This window comes from Chenopodium quinoa, unplaced genomic scaffold (genome assembly GCF_001683475.1).
Source record: "Chenopodium quinoa cultivar QQ74 unplaced genomic scaffold, ASM168347v1, whole genome shotgun sequence".
NCBI classification, from domain to species: domain Eukaryota; kingdom Viridiplantae; phylum Streptophyta; class Magnoliopsida; order Caryophyllales; family Amaranthaceae; genus Chenopodium; species Chenopodium quinoa.
Genome location: NW_018745523.1, coordinates 3,677,758 through 3,695,862, shown reverse-complemented (window position 1 = coordinate 3,695,862; position 18,105 = coordinate 3,677,758). Strand labels below are relative to the sequence as shown.

Below are 18,105 nucleotides of genomic sequence, written 5' to 3'. Positions count from 1 at the left end.
GAATTTCTATTTTTATTTCAGATGTCACACTTTAAAAAAAAAAATTAACTATTTGACATAAATTACTGCCCTCCGTTTCAGGTTAGTTGCAATTTTAAAACAAAATTTCATAATGGTTCGATTAATGAATTAAAGAATGGGTAATTAAGCAAGGTAGGAGAGAGAAACTGTATGTGATTAATAAATTACCCACCACCATCAACATCACCCACCCCACCACCGTCGGCCAGCAGTAGCCATCCCATCACCGACGGTCGGCAACAGGCATCCCACCACCGTCTTCCAGCAACAGCCATTTCACCATCGTCGTCCAGCAGCAACCACCACACTACTGTCGGCCAACAACAACCACCCCGAAACACCCACCTCACACCCCGAAACCACCCTTTTTCAACCCAAACCACTCTAAAACAGGGGCGGACCCAATTAAGTGACATGGGGGGACAGCGGTCCCCCCAATTTAAAAAAAAATTAAAAAAAAAAAAAAAAGCAAAACAAATCGCACAGCGCTGCTCCATTTCAATCTTCACTCCAATTCGCCATTACCACTACTCCACTAGTCCACTGCGTCGCTGCTCCACCATTCCACCAACCGGCGACCGTCGAGGCTTCGTGCGTGCGTGGTGCGTCGCTGCTCCTGTGCGGATGTGCTCCATCTTCAGTCTTCGCTGCAGGTGCGTGCGTGAGTGCGTCAGGCGTCACTGGCTCGCTGCTCCACCGACCACCGCCTGTCCGCCTTGGCCCCTGGGTTCCTCACCACTCGCTGAGTCGCTGCTAAACTTATGGTATGTCTTGCTAAGTTGCTAACCCTAATTCGAATTTCGAAATTCCCAATTTGTTAATTTGAAATCCCCAATTCACCAATTGTTAACCCTAATTTCCAGATTTTTGTTGAATTATTTTAATTTTAATTGCAATATTTGTTGAATTTTAATTTTAATTGCAATTTTAATGTTAGGTTTTATAGTATGCATTTATGCAATGATGTGAATTGTGGAAATTCCGAAATTGAATAATTGATATATAATTTTTAATGTAATTAGGAAATGTCAAATGATTCACCTAATTCAAACAAATCCAAGGCTACTAGAAAACAACCCGATCTTCGACAATTCTTGTCTAAAAGAAAGAAACTCCATGAAAATGAGTCAAATAACTCCCCTTCATTAAGCCCCCCTCAAAGTCAAGAAGATGATATGGAAATGGGTGGTTCAAGTACTTGTAATGTACCATTGGAGGAAAATTTGGTATACGATGTTGAACTTCTTCCTCATGATCCGGGAAAAAGAATAAACATAATGGATTACCCCGCAAATGAACGAAATGCAGTTAGGAGGGGTTATATTCTTAAAAAACCTTGCCAACCAAAAACTCATGACTTTCCTCAAAGACAAGTGTCTGGTTTACGTCGCTTTAGTGTTCATTGGTTCAAGAAATGGGATTGGCTTGAGTATAGTATTGAAAAAGATGCTGCATTTTGTTTTGTATGTTACTTGTTCAAGAATGAAGTTGATAGTTATTCGGGGGGTGATGCATTTGTTGATGGAGGGTTTAGGGCATGGAATAAACCGGAAAGATTTGAGAAGCATGTTGGTGGAATTAACAGTGCTCATAATCTTGCTTATGAGAAATATGTGAATTTAAGAGATGGAAAAAAAAAATCAATCTTGAATGTGTTTGACAATGCAAGTGAGGTGATTAAAAGTGAATATTTTATCCGCTTGAATGCATCTTTAACTTGTTTAAGGTTTCTTTTGGGGCAAGGTTTGACATTTCGTGGACATGATGAAAGCGGGGAGTCATATAATAGGGGTAATTTCCTTGAGCTGTTGAAATGGTTAGGAGAAAAGGTTGAGGAAGTAAGACAACATACTCTTGAAAAAACACCTAAAAATTGTCAAATGATTTCCCCTTCTATTCAAAAGGACATTATTAATTGTTGTGCCAAAGAAACAACTAGGTGCATAATAGAAGAAGTTGGTGATGATTACTTTGCCATATTAGCCGATGAGTCAAGTGATGTGTCCCAAAAAGAACAACTAGCTCTTGTTTTGCGCTTTGTTAATAGAGATAGTGGAAAGGTAATGGAGCGATTTTTAGGCATTGTTCATGTTGGTAATACTACCGCTTTAACTCTTAAAGATGCAATCATGTCTTTACTTGTTGAACATTCATTGAGTCCATCTATGATAAGGGGGCAAGGGTACGATGGAGCTAGCAACATGAAAGGTGAAATAAATGGTCTTAAGACTTTGATTATGAATGATACTCCAAGTGCCTACTACGTACATTGTTTTGCTCATCAACTTCAACTAACACTAGTTGCCGTTGCTAAAAAGAATGATAGTTGTGGTTGGCTTTTTGAGATACTTGCAAATTTATTGAATGTGGTTGGAGTTTCTTGCAAGAGAAGAGAAATGATTCGACAAGATCAAGCTCAAGAAGTTGCTCGAGCATTGGATGTAGGGGATTTTGTGAGTGGATCGGGTTTAAATCAAGAACTTGGTTTGAAAAGGCCCGGGGATACTCGTTGGAGTTCTTATTACAAGTCTATTTCAAACATCATCCTCGTATTTCCTACAATTGTTAAGGTACTTGTACACATTGGGAAGCATGGTGTATCGGAAGATAAGTTCAAAGCTCAAATTGTTTTAGGACAATTAGAGTCATTTGACTTTGTTTTTATTGCTCACTTGATGTTGACTATTTTTGGTTACACTAATGATTTGTGTGTTGCTTTGCAAAGAAAGGAGCAAGATATTGTAAATGCCATGGAACTTGTCACTTACACAAAATTGGTGTTGCAAAAAATGAGGGAGCAAGGATGGGATACTCTCTTAAACAAGGTAACTTCATTTTGTGTTAAACATGGTATTGTTGTTCCCACTATGGATTCTCCTTATGTTCCTCAAGGAAGATCAAGACGTTTTGTTGAAGAAGCAACAAATGAACATCATTTTCGGGTTGGAATTTTTGTAAGAGTGATTGATTTGCATCTTCAAGAACTTGATGATCGATTTAATGAGAGGAATATGGAGATACTAATATGTATGGCTTGTTTAAGTCCTAAAGATAACTTCTCATACTTTGATAAAGATAAGGTAGTTAAACTTGCCTCTTTTTATCCCGAAGAATTTTCAAGCTTTGATTTGATGGCTCTTGAATGTCAACTTGATATATTCATGGAGAATATGCTAAATGATGATAGATTTCAAGGTTTAAATGACCTTAACTCTCTTTCTATGATGCTTGTTAAAACTAATAAGCATAAGACTTTTCCTCTTATTCATTTGCTTATCAAGTTGATGTTGATTCTTCCGGTTTCCACGGCAAGTGTTGAAAGAGTCTTTTCCGCAATGACATGTGTCAAAAATAAGTTGCGAAATAGCATGGGTGATCAACTTATGAATGATTGTTTGGTCACTTTTATTGAGAATGATGTCTTCCTAAGAATTTCCGATGAAAAAATTGTTGATCGCTTCCAAAATATGAAGACTCGAAGGATGAAAGTGTAATTTTAATGTAATGTTTATGTAATTTTTTTCATCATTTGAATTGTATGACTAAGTATGTTTTTTATTTTGAAATTTTAATATTAAGTATTAACTAATTTGTGTGTTTGAGTTTTTTTTTGTTTTTATTTTTTGTTAAGCTATTTGTAAGTTAAGCATTTTGTCCCCCCCAATTGAAAATCCTGGATCCGCCACTGCTCTAAAACCACCCTTTTTCAACTCGAACCGCCCTGAAACCACCCAATCTCAACCCAAACCACCGTAAAATCACTCCCTCTCCACTTGAACAACCCCGAAATCACCCCTTCTTAGGTTAAACAACCCCGAAACCACTACCATTTAGCTCGAACCATTTTGTAACTACCCTTTCTCAACTCAAACCAACTCGAAACCACCCTAGAACAACCACTATTCTTTTCACCCAAATATGCATGACCTACGCTCTCAGATCTCCAAGGAGCATTTTGTTTCCAGTATGATACTCTAACATCTGCCGTGATGGTCTTTTGAGACATATCTCTGTTTCTGTGGGTTGGATGTAGAAAATACATGGGACGGGTAGTCCAATTTTGGACGTGATAGTGCTTTCTGATTGTTCCCAGAGTATAAGCTTGAAAATTAAGGAGAAAATACCACCATTACACAATATAATTGAAATATAGTTTCTGATTCAAGCTACATTTATATCTCCACGTGAGTTGCACGTGTCAGATCATCTCCTATCAGTCTGGCTGAACACAGTTTAATTTGGTCCAGACCGTACCAAATCGCCTTTTAGCGATTTGGTTTGGTTTACAGTTTGAAAAAGCGCAATTTGGTCTATAAATTTCTCAAACAACAAAATTGGGGTTCGGTTTGGTTACAAAAAATTTCAAACCAAATAAAACCGCAAACCGCATATATTTAATTTATTAAAAATAATTATTATATTAACTATTATATTTTATAATAGATAAATTTAAAGTCATATATTTGTTTGGATATGTTGTGAATTTTTTAATAGACTCATTAAAGTTGTGTGTTTGGATATTAAACTAGTATTGTCCGTACCCGATTTTTATTAAAAACGAATTAAATGGTCATTAAAAAAAATATCATAGTGAAACCGCAAACCGGACCAAACCAAACCGCAAAATTGCGATGCAGTTTGGTGCGGTCCGGAGAAAATTACGGTTCGGTTTGGTTTGCGAAATTGCCAAACCGCAATTTTGCGGTTTGGTCCGATTTGGAGTCCAAACCACATTAAATCGGACCGTGAACACTCCTACCTATCAGTGTCTTCAAAAGGAGCTTGGCTTTGTTTCATGGCCTTGTCCTTCATTTTTTTTTGTCCTTCATGATTTGTCTATTGATGATGGGCTTTAGCTAACATTGGTTTTGTTAGAGGAAGAGGTCATAGTGCAGTGGCACTACCTGTGGCTTTCGGGGCCTAGACCCAGGGTCAAGCCTCACCCCTAACATTATGTTGGGATTATCCCCTATCCATAACTGATCTTGTGCATTGTAATCGTGTACCTTCCTATTAAAAAAACACTGGTTTTGTTGACTTGCCAACCACGTTCTCTAAAAGTCCACGAATTCTAAATTTCATGTATTAAATATGACAATTAGAAAAGTAATTTTCAATTCTATGTCATTAGTCAAGGCATTATTCCTATCAGGATCCGACAAACCAACTCCGAGATCCAAATCCCGAGCCTGAACCTCGTTAAGCTCCTATCGTCCAAATGAGAACCTACACAAAGAACAGAGATTAGCTAACTCGCCCGGGGTGGATCCGGGGATAACCACTCCGATGATAAAGTTAGAAAGTGTTTATGAAGGTAAGAGGATAAGAAGAGAGAGAGAGAGAGTAATAAATGCTACCTTGATTATGGAATAAAACCTGATTATTTATAGCCCTTCCAAATGACAGGTGGCTGCATGGCATGCAATCTATCTCGCGCCAAGTGTCAAATTGTTGTTGCCACGTGCTGATCGCTGTCAAGCCGATATGTCTACCTGTAATACCCGAGATTTTAAAACCTAATTTATTATACGCTAATATTTATTTTATTAGCTAAATTAAAGTTTTGTCTCTGTTTTAACAAGAACGAATGTTTTAATCTTGAATTTTATTTTAATATTATATTATTTCAGAAGCTAATTTTAAGGAAAGTAAATTATTATTTTACAGCTTATTTCCGGTCAGTAAAATGTTTAAAGATTTGTATCAAAATATGTATTTTTACCCGAAAAAAATGACCAAAATGCCCTTACTTATCATAAGAGACAAAATCCACCTCCTAACTTCATCCCTTTTTCACCACTAAGAAAAGAATTGATAATTTCATTTCTCACTGTTTCCTTTACCATTAGTTGCCTAATTCTTGTGATAATCTTATCACTTAATAAACTTTTATAATCTTTTCTTGTAAGCTATTGATCCTTCACCGTTAAGAAACAAAAGAGCAAAGGATAAACTTTGCTTCATTCAACTAGAAAACAAAACCCACCTCTTGCTTCTCTATTCCCCTCACGGTTAAGAGCTTTATAATACAAAGTCTAATTTTGCCTTTCCATATAATTGGTCACTCAAAACCCCATGATTATCAATTTAGCAAATCTTGATCTTATCTTCTTCTTTCTTCCAAGTTCATTCTAGCAACCATATTACTCTATATATATATAAAACGTCACCACCGTTCACTAGTGTCATTAACTCATTATATACTTTCTTTTCTCCTTTCGTAAACTTTCTTGTCAAACTAATGAAAATGGCCTTCTAAGACCCATTACCTTATTGCTTCGTATACTACTAATTAGCCCAAGGTATAAGTAGTATTGTTTCAATGTTCATATTTATTCTTTAAAGAGAAATCTTGTTATCTAGTATTGTTTTTCTTGTAATACAAAAATAATTCTTATACTTAAATTAATGATTTAGTGGAAAAACTATGACTTCTTTGAGTCATAAAGCTACGTATGGTATTACTTGTATTTAGAAATAAGTTTGTTGATTTTATACTAAAATAATTAAAGAGTATATTTTTAATCATTTTTCCTACTAATTCAATAATTTATATTTTCAAGAAGAATCGGACCTCGGAGCTTAGTGAGAACGATAGAATAAAGGCTAACAGGAAGGTTATCATACTGTAAATCGAGGTAACGGCTATTGCTAGTACCCGCAATTCCCTTCAAAATGTGTTTATAAAAGCATGATGTCAATTTTGAAAGTTAATTATATCTCTGGATTTATTGACTTGCGGGATGATGATTGTGTTTATTAATGTACTCCAGTCTAATGATTTATATGAATGATTTTATTGATAAACGTTGTTTTATTGATCTTTGGATCTTACGAAAGTATGTTATGAATCTATGAATGACTTATGTAAAAGTTACACAACATGATAAATAACAGTGAAAAACCTAGTCCGTCTGGCAGTATATGTTTACAGGTTACTTTTCGGTCATGCATGTACCCATGGGGCATTAGCCCAACTATGTTGAGCATCTGCTCTATGTTATGGGCACCGGCCCATCGCGGAAGACGGTCCGCCATGTCATACTTGCCAGCGACTAGCATGTTAATATGAACGTTATATATATATCATTATATGAATTTTATTAAATGTTTTAAGATACTCTATTCTCCCTGTTTTGTTAACTAACATGAATTGAAATGATGTTACACTACTAGAGTAGTTCGTTACTGAGTCTTCGGCTCACCCGTTTTTATGTTTTTATGTTTTAGGTACTGCTAGGGATGATGGAGACGAGTAGTAGCGAGGATTTTACTTTCAGTTATCACTTAATAGTAGTTATAGTTTTAATTTGTTTAATTTGAATAGTAAGACTAAGCTACTTAGTAAAGTTTGAGATAAGATAGGATTTTCTATTATAAAAATTAAGAATAATGTTTGTTATAAATAGATTACTATGTTTTATAAATCAAGTTTGTTAATTAAGTATGTTTGTTGCCTTGTAAATCTCGTGAGGGATTTACGGCAGTGACGTCCCGACCGTGTAAGGTTAATTCCGCTGCTAAGATTATCTTAATAATTGAATTAGAGGTCGGGGTGTTACACTACCTTTTGTGTAAATGCCGATATGTCTAGTAGTTGCTGAGGATCCGTATCCGGTTAAGATATCGGCCTTCATATGTAATCAACCCGTTTTCCATATCTCCCCATATAACTAGCCCCCCAAGTGAGGACGTTGAATCGCAAATCGACGTTCTCACTTTATGTGCCAAGATTTTAAATGTTATTGTTGTTTCTTGCACTTTGTCGGGCTCTTTTTCGTTCTTTTCTGATGAGTTGTGAAATTTAGGATGAATTCTTGTAAAATTCTGTGAACATATTATTTGCAAATGTGTTGGTTGTATGAGTGGGAGCGGAAAAATTAAATAAATGGTAGCGAAAAAACTCCGTTTTCCCCCAAGTGACCATGTTTGCCAACTGCAGACAATGTCTACTTTTTAAAAATAAATGGAAGCGAAAAAACTCCGTTTCCCCCCCCCCTAAGTGACCTTGTTTGCCAACAGCAGATAAGGTTTACATAATAAAAATAACTGGGTGCGAAATAATAAAAACTCCGTTCCCCCCCCTAGTGACCTTGTTTGCCGACAGCAGGCAAGGTCTACTTAATAAAACTAACTGGGAGCGAAAAAACTTCGTTTTCCCCCCCAAGTGACCTTGTTTGCCAACAGCAGACAAGTTCTACTTAATAAAAATAAACGGGAGCTAAAAAACTCTGTGTCTCCCCCCCCCAAGTGACCTTGTTTGCTGACAGCAGACAAGGTCTACTTAATAAAAATAACTGGGAGCGAAAAAACTCCGTTTCCCCCCCTCCAAGTGACCTTTTTGCCGACAGCAGACAAGGTCTACTTATTCGTTAAATGTCGATTGCAAACTGGAAAACTAATCGTGTATGTGATAACCGCTCAAATTGATGAGCGGGAAACTTGTGAGTTTGTCTGACACGTGCCATTAATCTAACATTTTAATTTTTAAATTGCAAAATAACCCCAACCGTTGGATTTCTGACGTTGTAGTCACATCAAACGTCACCTTTTTAAAACCCTCTTTTCACTCCATACTTCATTTATTTCTATTTCTATTTCAAAAAACGAAATTCTGAGCGATTTTTCGAGAGATTCTTAGCATCCGCGTAGCAGCCGCCGTTCTTTGGATCAGTTACCTGTGTTGGAACTACTGAATTTTTGAAGCACAACCAAGCTTTCGTCACGCTTTTACCGTGGACGAGTAGTTTAAGGTATTTACAAACTCTCAATTTCAATTTGCATGTTTTCGACTATTTTTTCGATTTTTAGTTCTTAGGTTGATATATTAAATGTCCGGTAGTAGTATTGAGGAAGAATAACCTACCCTTAGCACTGTTAGGCGTCGCCTTATTAGGCAATCTTTGAGGAAAGATCTTGACCGAAGTAAAGGGGGTACTTCTTCTCTATTTGATAATATTGACGACCCTTTTCAGCCGTTATCTGCGGAAGAACAACGAGAGGCTTTTTATCATCATAAGATGGTGTTGCTTTCCATAGTGGATTTGAAGCCCTTGAGTTGGTATTTGTTCAACACATCCCGTGTGAGGTACTTTTGTTCAAGCCTTCATCATTTTTGTTGAGCGGCACCTATGGATCCTTGGCTATGCATGTCTTGACCTTTGGTTTGACTTCTAACTTCCCAAGACCGTGACCGAGCCACTTTAGGGGAGGAAAAAGGCATCTTTTCATTTTCTTTTATGTTCCTTTTATTTTGTTACATTCTTGTTTTCATTTGCATTCACCCTCTTGTTACCCCTTTGAGCTTATTTCCTTTTCTTTGTTACTAGCCTCATTTCAAGCCTTACGACCTTCACCCTTAGTTTTGTGAAGCAAATTTTGGTCGAATGTTGGTTTTGATGATGAAAGTGACTACATGTTGGTTTAAGTTCAAAGTGTATGACAAGATTGAGACTTGTGCTTAAGTTAGTTAGCAAATGCTTCAAGAAAAGAAAAAAAAAACAAAAAGGGAGCAAGAAAGCGAAAAAAAAGGAAAAAAAAGAAAAAAAAAAAGAAGAAGAGAGCAATAAAACTATTTTTGTGATCGTTTCTCCTTAGCTTGAGAATTGAGGAAAATGCTCCGTTCAAGCTTGGGGGAGTGGTTCTTAGTTTGTGTTTAGTGTGTTTGTTGAATAAGCTTAGGGGAGATTCTATGTTGGCATTTTTGGTTTGATGTTTTGGTGACTTTTTAAGTTTGTTTTTGAGAGACGGCCGCTCTTTTGCTTCACTTACAAAATACCACCAAAATTTTAAATTTTTGTTGCACCCTTTATCCTAATCCGTGACGTTACAACCAATAAAGACCTTTAGACCCTAGAGAGGTTGAGTCTGAAATCGGTGGAGGGAGATAGTTTTCAAGCCTATAAAGAGAGTGTGCATAGCTAAGACGTCGGGATAACCTTCTTGTGCTTTTCATTTCTATATCTTTTTCCGGTTCCTTCGAGGAATCAAGAGAAGCTAGATTGGGGGTTGATTTGAAACTAGTGGAAAGAACGCGGAAGTATGGTTGGAACGAGGGTGAATTGAGTATCCTAGAGTTCTCTATGCTTAGCATATTTTATGTTTCAATCAACCATTCACATCTTGGAATGTGCATACATTTGTCTATTTAGAAAGGTTTGCATTCATTGGTTCTTGCTCCTATCTCTTGTCTAAGTTAGAACTTGTGTTTCTATTTTTCCTTTTCTTTTTATTGCCTTGCCTTGGTTTTTGTCAAGAGTTGTGGGTTAAACTCTTAGGAAACCCTCACGAGACCTCACTCGTCCTCATAGGCGACTTTGGGGTTTTAAGGGCTTGTTGTAGCTAAAAACAAATTCCTACGATAGTGACTTAGTGTATATTCTTTGTCTTTGTTTCTATTTTGTTTCTTTTGCTTTTAATAATTTCTTCTTGTTCTCTTTTGATCTAGATTTTCTCAAGGACGAGCAAAGGTTAAGCTTGGGGGAATTTGATTAGTGACATTTATATCACTCTTAGGGTAGTGTTTATGCTTTGTTTTAGCTTGTCTTAGGGTGTTTTGTAGTTGTTTTGTTCAAATAATGTGTGCACACATGTCTTGATGTGTATCGGATGAAATCGCGTTTATGCTTAAATGCTTTCCTTTATTGCGTGTTTTCACCGTTGCCTTTACCTTTTTAGCTTCCCTTGGTGCTTGTGCTTAGGTATTTGAAGTCATGGATTGCAAAGAATAAGCCAAGGAAGCACGAGAGAAGAATTGAAGAAGCAAGTTTAAGAGGAGGTGTGGTTGAACCTCTCAGAGGTTTGATCGAACTAACGTGTGACCGAACCTTCTGAAGTTCGGCCGCTCCTGTTCTGGAATTTAAATCTGAAAACATTCTGCCAGAATTGTTGAAATTAGAGATTGAGAGCAGGTTCAACCGAACCTTGGTGTAGTTCGACTGAACCTACCCAGATGTCCGACCGAATCTATCCAGAGTTCAGTCGGACCTTTTCCCGATCTCAGCCAATTTTGTACGGGCTATATAAGCCCCTTTTTAGAACGTTTTGAATGATCGATTATTCTACTTTTTTCTAATTAGTTTTAGGAGAGCTTCTCTCTATAGATTTAGCTTAGGATTGGAGTAGTTTAGAGAGAGAAAGTGAGGGTTTCACCATTGTTGAGCTTGGAACTTGAAGAGGAAGAGTGATCATCTTGCTTGTAGACTTTCACCTTCAATCAATGAGAATCTCTTACTCTCTCTCCTCTATTTTCATTGCTTACTTTTGATTATTGTTTTTGTTGTTAGTATTTCTTATTAATCTTGTTGATGCTTGGTTATTTGTTGATTAATCTTGTTATTAGCATGATTAGTGAGTAATCACCCCACATTAAGGGGATGGTTGTGGTGTAGTTGGATCTTGAGCAAGTTCTATGGTTTGGAATTGATTTATTTGTGATTAAAGTCTTTATATGCTTGATATTATTCAATCTTCTTGCAAAATGCATGTTGTTAGTTGATTGGGAGTGAATTTTTGTTAGAAGATGTGATAGCGGACCTAGCAATATTCATTTATATCGATTGTTACTTGATAGCACCTCCCAATATATGGTTCTAATGTGGAAGCATAGAGGCTATGTTAGGAGAAGCTAATTGACCCCGGAAGGTGGCTAGATTGGACCTTACTTCGATATTCATGCATTTTTAGTTCATAATTAATTCAAATTCCATGCCTTTGTTTATGCTTAAGTGAATGCTACTCCTACCCTTAATGTTTAATTTCTTGTTTTAGTGTCATAGACTTTAGTTTACTTTCCCTATCCCGGACTAGCTTAGTTGTTGATAACATTTGGTAGTGCTTAACTGTTCCCTGTGGTTCGACCCCTATGCTTGCCTTATACTCGTATTAGGTTTGTTTAGTTTGTATAAATTGTATTTGATCTAGGGATAGATGTTTGACGACGCGTTTATTCCCTTATCAATCTCCTTTAGTTTTAGGCTTTGAACTCTAATTATTTGTGTTTGTTTTTGACAATGTTGTTTTATCGGAATTTACCCTTTTTGTTGTGATGCCTGTCGATTGGCATTTCCCAAGTTTACTACTTTTACAAACAATTTTTCTTTCTGCTTTTACATGATATATATATATATGTGTGTGTGTGTGTGTGTGTGTGTGTGTGTGTGTGTGTGTGTGTGTGTGTGTGTGTGTGTGTGTGTGTGTGTATGTATATGTATATATATATGCTTTGTATCCACTAAGCACCTTGCAACATATTTTGCATTTCTAACTACAATTTTCGCAACATATTTGGCAGACAATAATATATCGGACTCAACTCTTTTATGTTTGCAGCTACGCTAACTTCGCAGTAAATATGTACTAACGGTTATCAACGGTTTCAATATTTATCAGTGGTTGACATATAACAAGAATTTTCTTTAACGGTTGCAACATTTATCAGTGGTTGACAGATAACAAGAATTTTCTTTTAATAATCAAGAATTTTCTCTCAACAATTATCTTATATTCTCTTGCCCCCCTAGTGCATATATCTGTGTTCTTGGATATATGCACTAAGGATTTTGATTGTGATTTTCCTTTATAGCTGCTGCTTTAATGTATAATGTCGGTCACTTGCTGTGCTACTTTAGTAGCTAGCTAAGTACCCTTCTCGGCGATCAGTAACATGGCTATGCCTCAGATCGGCATATACCACATGCTGATTTTGCCGGTATTATATGTTAAACCGGCAACCTCGTGAGTTAACAAGTATAACTGATCAGGTTGCAAGTGCGTTCTTTTCACGGAAGTGGTTTTTAGCTGTCTGTCCCACTTAACGATGGTATGTTAAGTGGAGGATGCCTAATACTTGTACAAATGATATAGTCTGACAAAATGTTTTTTGCTTTAATTCATAGCCGATATTATTTACATATTTACATATCAGCATTGTTGTTTATTTAACAAACTGCATCGTTTTTCAGACATAGTACCTCTTAAGCACCGCTGTATTCCAGACATTTTTCAATGGCTTTCCTTCCATTGTCTCCAAATAGTATGAACCTTGCATCACCATATCTTTGATCCGATACGGATCTTCCCAGTTTTCCGTTAACTTTCCATCCTCATCTCCCTTTCCAGTTGCCTCTGTTCTACGCAACACCAAATCTCCTATACTAAGAGGGCGATGGCTGACCCTTTTGTTGTACGCCCTTGACATTCTATCCTTATAAGCTGCTGACTTAACTGCCGTTTTTTCTCGCAACTCTGGCAGGAAATCCAGTTGTTGTCTTAGCAGCAAATCGTTATACTCTTCACAATAATGTTGTATCCTGAATGTCGGCAATCCTACTTCTGCCGGAACCACCACTTTTCTCCCAAAGACTAAGTTGAAGGGGGATTCTCCTGTTGCTTCATGAAGGCAAAACCTTGTTGAAGCAGTTGAAGGTCCATTGGAGGATCCTTCAGATTTCAAGATTGCCTTTTTGCTCCTTGCTATAGTTGATATACTATGTCCTACAACAAGCCATAGGTTATGCCCCCAGTTTTTACCTGCAGCGTTTGTAGCTGAAGATGCAAAGTCCTATGACTGGTGCTCCTTAGTAATCGACCAGCTTATGCATTCTATAGGAAGCTTTGCCAGGAGGTTCTACCCAATGGGTTTTTCCAAAAGTTGTGGAGGGTGTACAATATTTCTTGCGGTATATTTCCTTAACAGTCAATCATTATATATTATTTTTTTTAAACATTTGGGTTGTCTTTTATTTTAAATGAATTTTATATTATAGATCTTTTACCTAGATCGATTGAAAAGAACACCTATTCAATGGGGTGTCTTCCCATGGATGGCAGTGTGGACCACACAACAGATATCAAAGGCAAAGAAGGGGGATCGGCATGTGAATGGTGATTTTGGCAAACTTGGTGTAAGTGATTATATTTTAATGCAAAAAAACCAGAAGATACACAAGCCCTATTTCTGATGATAGTCTTTATATTTGTACATGGTCATAATATTGCTGACACAAATCCATACGCTTTGTTTTCCAGACTGTAAAAGCAGTGTATGGCCGTGCCCATGAAATGAATACGGAAGGTGTGATCCCCTTGAAAAGACCAGTTGTGGTCATTGAGGAGGTACTCGTACTTTTATTTATGTTTTGAGCAATGAATCTAAACCTACATCTTACATCTTAACTTAAGGTATTCTTAATGCAGGTGTATCAATCGATGTTCAATGCTGTGCATAGTCAACAGGAGTGTGTAGATGTAGTAGATGAACTGATTAACATTAGGTGTGTGAAAAAGCGTCGGTACGGATACTTTAAGAAAAAGGATTTGGCATCAGGTTCAGGTGCTGGTGATGCACATGTGCAACCCAACTTAAATGTTCATGACTATGCTGTAGATTCTCCATTAATGTCGGGTGATGTGATGGATGATAATGAGTTGGACCATAGGAACTTGCAATCTCCTACATCATATGAGTTAGACTTTGACTTGGACTTGGACAGAGATATAGAAAGTCAAAATGACACCGATAGTTATAAAAGGGAGAGAGAAAGGGAATTATATTTGCTAGTCGAGTTGGAGTTGGGGTTAGAGTTTCAGTTCGCTGTTGACTTGGTAATAGAAGTTGAAAGGGAGATGGAGTTGGGAATGGTCTTTATGTTGGAGTTGGCCTATGAGTTTGAATTGGAGATACAATTGTTAAAGAAGTGCGAGAGTGATAGGATGTATGGAATGGAGTTGGAATTTGAGTTGGGCATGGAGTTTGAGAGGGAGAGGCAAGAGGTGGTGGCTTATGAGCAGCAGAGGGTGGGAGATTTGGACCTGTTGTTATGTAGTGTTCCAAAACCTTTACAAAGCCCTGAAAAAATTAAACTTGAAATTGGATATAGTTCAGAAGAGGATGGCAGAGAGAGAGGGTTTAGCCCACAACGAAGTCGGCGAAAAAGGAAAAATTCAGACTCTCCTTTGCTTCCTGAAGGTTATGTGAACACTTGGCGGCCGAGGAAGTTCCGCTGATTACGGGTTCCATTATATGACTACATAAGATCTCATTCCAATGTCTCGCGCAGATTGCAGTCACAAAGGTATGACATGCAATATTTATTCTATTCATACAGTGCTTCATTTAAGTATGACTTACGTTTCTTCTTAAAAAAATTATACTTACAGCTTTAGGGACAATCCTGTATTGCTAAGTGTTGATGGGATACAAGTGACGCTTCATATGTGTGCTGGAATTGCTGCAGAAAGGGGACAAGTCTTTGATGCGGTTGAAATTTCTTACCTTGGATTTATTAATTATATAGGGCACTAGTTACTTGCTATGTTTTCAATTAATCAGGGTAAATGTCCAATGTCTTTTTATGTAGTATGTGAGTGCTGCTGGCAAGTTGTATGAAAAAGTTTGGGCTGCTCGCTATGCTGATCGCAGCAAGCGTTTCATGTTGGATCCTATGTTTGCGGTTAGTTTTTGGTTTATTGCGTATTATAATTTTTTCCGAGCAACAAGGTGTAATAATGTTCTAATGATATTTGTAGATGCGCGTTTTCCAAAGAAGGGAGATGTTAATTAATACACGTGTGTTTACACCACAGATGGATGGTGTTCGTCCAAAGAGGATAAATGTTGTAAGTATCATAGAGCACTAGAACGTATTGTTTTGTTTTGCTTGATAATGTTTTTGCCTTACAATATGCTATTTATTTGCCATGCTGCAGGTGTTTGTCCCAGTTCTTTTTGAAGGTCACTGGTGGTGCGTGGCTTTTTCAGTGAATCGAGAAGAAATTGTGGTGATTGATTCCATTTAGACCTCTTCCGCGTCGGAGGTCCACTCTGCCAATGTTGATCATTTGGTACATATTCCAATTGTAAATATATAACATCTATTTAATAAATGTTGAATCCCATTTCACTTTGTTAATTTTCTAGTTATTTAGATGATAATTTATACTGATCAAGTTTAGGATTGTGGTCCTTGACATTCATCTTAACTGGGGAATTTATTGTTAGGTCTTTTTCTGCCTTTTAATATTACTCATAACCAAGGCTTTTGCTCTCAGGCTACCTACTGCCCTGTTTCAATAGGAATGCGTTTACTTTATTGGTCTACTCTATTATTGTAGATTATATTTAAGCTAAGGATGTGTCCCATTTAGAGGCTTTTTATGTTTAATATGCTTTCAGAGTACAGTTTATTGTTGTTTAGATTTCCGATTAAAACTTTGAGATGCGTTTAATTTATTGCTATTGCTGTGCTTTTCTATTGTCGCTAGTTTTGCTTTTCTGGTTGCTTATTGCCTCCTTTTGGATTTTAGGAATAATTATAATAAATCTCCCACTCATATTCGTACTTTCGTATGAGAATAGTTGTCACCATATTAAGTTGGTTGGGAATCTTGGGAATCTTTTCCCTTCCCTTAATCAATGCGTTTAGATTATTGCTTAATCTCATTTCACTTTGTTAATTGTGTATTTCTTTCTGAATTCCAGACATATGAAATGGATTTGGTTTTTCAATACTTGGACCCAAAATGGGAAGTCGGTACAGTGACCGCTTGGCGGAGAACTTCCCTACAAATGGCTCAGCAAGGGGACCTGTAAGGATTAATTTAATCTTTTTGGGGAAAGAGGAAAGTTAATGTTGTTTGACGATTTATAATCTATCTATCATTGTATTTTTAGGCACAGCTGTGGTGTCCATATATTAGCTGCGATTAAGCGGAATGCGGAGAGGCTACTTACAGATGTGAAGCTGGTTTGTTTTACCCAACTTTGATACATGCCCTTATTAAAGTCCTGTTTTATATTAAATATGTAATTTTTTTTTATTTATTCTCTTGCAGGACGATGACATTAACCTCCAGAGATTCTGGCTGTTGTGGGAAGATTTGATGTCCGAGTTTAACGAAGTTCGATCTGATGTTGTCACACTTCTTTCAGAGTAGCATAAGAAACCGTCCCAACCTTCACAGTACGCTCTGGACGGCTGTCATCCAGAGCGAGATCAATGTTTTCACCAGCCGGTTGAGGACGCTGCTCGCCTGACCGTTCCCCGGTCAGTGATTGCTATTTTTTCTCTTTTTTCACCTCCACCAGCTGAGGTGCTTTTCTTTTCTTTCCGACGGCTGGTGGGGCTGGATTGGCATCCTTGACATGGTCAAGGTCTATTGGTTCCTGCCCTTGGCCGTCTGAGGCCACAATATCTTTGACAGCTGAGAGGTAGCACTCCTGGGCCGTCTTCTGATCCCCATTCAGGGAACCAACAGTGCCGTCATCCCTCACATACTTGATGAGCATGAGAGAAGGGATGATAATTGCCTTGGATTCGTTGAGCGTCGGCCGACCCAAAATGATGTTGTAGGTGGTAAACTCCTCAACGACCATGACGACAATATGCCGTCCCTCTCTTTTTTCTCCCAACCGAATAGGCAAGTCAATTCTTCCGGCTGGGTACACCATCCCACCCCCAAAACCAACCAAGGGGTGGGTTACGGGATGCATGCTACTGACATTGTATTTCAGCTTCTGCAAGCACCGGAGGCTGATAATGTCCGACGAGCTACCGCTGTCAATAAGGATCCGCCCAACCAGTTGGTTGGCGACCTTACATTCAATGACGAGCGGTTCGTCATGCGGACGACGGACGCTGCCCCGGTCCTTTTCAGTTATGAGGACGTCTGGGAAAGTGGAACTGGCAGACGCCTGCTCATCATCATCCTTGTCCATCTTTCGAAGATGGCTCTTGGGCCCCGGATGGTAGGGCCACCACATGAAAATCCGTCTACTATAGTGTAGACCGGATCCTTGTCGGTATCCGAGCTACTAGTAGGCTGATGGGTAGTCTTGGACGACTGACCCTTGTTCTTCTTCTTTGCCCCGGCTGGGGACTTAGAAATGTAGGACTTTAACATCCCTTTGTCAGCTAGACGGTCCAATGCCTGCTGAAGACTGAAGCAGTCGTTGGTGTCATGGCCAATCTCATCATGGAACTGACAGAATTTATTTTTGTTTCGTGACTGGACGGAACTCTTCATCGGATTCGACTTCTCAATAGACAACCGGTCCTTCACCTCCATGAGGATGGAGTTGTAGTC

The 18,105-nt window shown here is 37.9% G+C and overlaps 2 protein-coding genes and 1 long non-coding RNA gene across 3 annotated transcripts; all 3 read left to right on the top strand.

Moving 5' to 3' along the window:
- The first annotated feature begins 1,046 nt into the window (after positions 1-1,046).
- Positions 1,047-3,515, top strand: LOC110715636 (zinc finger MYM-type protein 1-like). The gene has a single exon (XM_021894222.1). The coding sequence runs from the start codon at positions 1,047-1,049 to the stop codon at positions 3,513-3,515; it is 2,469 nt and encodes an 822-aa protein (XP_021749914.1).
- A 2,298-nt stretch (positions 3,516-5,813) lies between these two features.
- Positions 5,814-7,511, top strand: LOC110715591. Its single transcript, XR_002510328.1, has 3 exons — positions 5,814-6,323; positions 6,585-6,659; positions 7,252-7,511. It is a non-coding gene; the product is annotated as an uncharacterized LOC110715591 (long non-coding RNA).
- Positions 7,512-13,321: 5,810 nt separating this feature from the next.
- LOC110715634 lies at positions 13,322-16,184 on the top strand. The gene is made up of 9 exons (XM_021894221.1): positions 13,322-13,326; positions 13,421-13,700; positions 13,788-13,925; positions 14,050-14,136; positions 14,218-15,095; positions 15,181-15,280; positions 15,381-15,473; positions 15,550-15,639; positions 15,730-16,184. Exons 1-5 carry the CDS (start codon positions 13,322-13,324, stop codon positions 15,025-15,027), a joined length of 1,320 nt encoding a protein of 439 aa, XP_021749913.1. The 3' UTR covers positions 15,028-15,095; positions 15,181-15,280; positions 15,381-15,473; positions 15,550-15,639; positions 15,730-16,184.
- The last annotated feature ends 1,921 nt before the right edge of the window (positions 16,185-18,105 follow it).

What these genes read in the sequence shown, in the direction of transcription:
- LOC110715636 (XM_021894222.1), top strand. Translation starts at nt 1,047, where the DNA reads ATGTCAAATGATTCACCTAATTCAAACAAATCCAAGGCTACTAGAAAA.
- LOC110715634 (XM_021894221.1), top strand. An exon ending in GGTGTACAATATTTCTTGCG is followed by an intron (nt 13,701 to 13,787) that starts GTATATTTCCTT and finishes TTTATATTATAG; the next exon opens with ATCTTTTACCTAGATCGATT. An exon ending in CAGTTGTGGTCATTGAGGAG is followed by an intron (nt 14,137 to 14,217) that starts GTACTCGTACTT and finishes TTCTTAATGCAG; the next exon opens with GTGTATCAATCGATGTTCAA.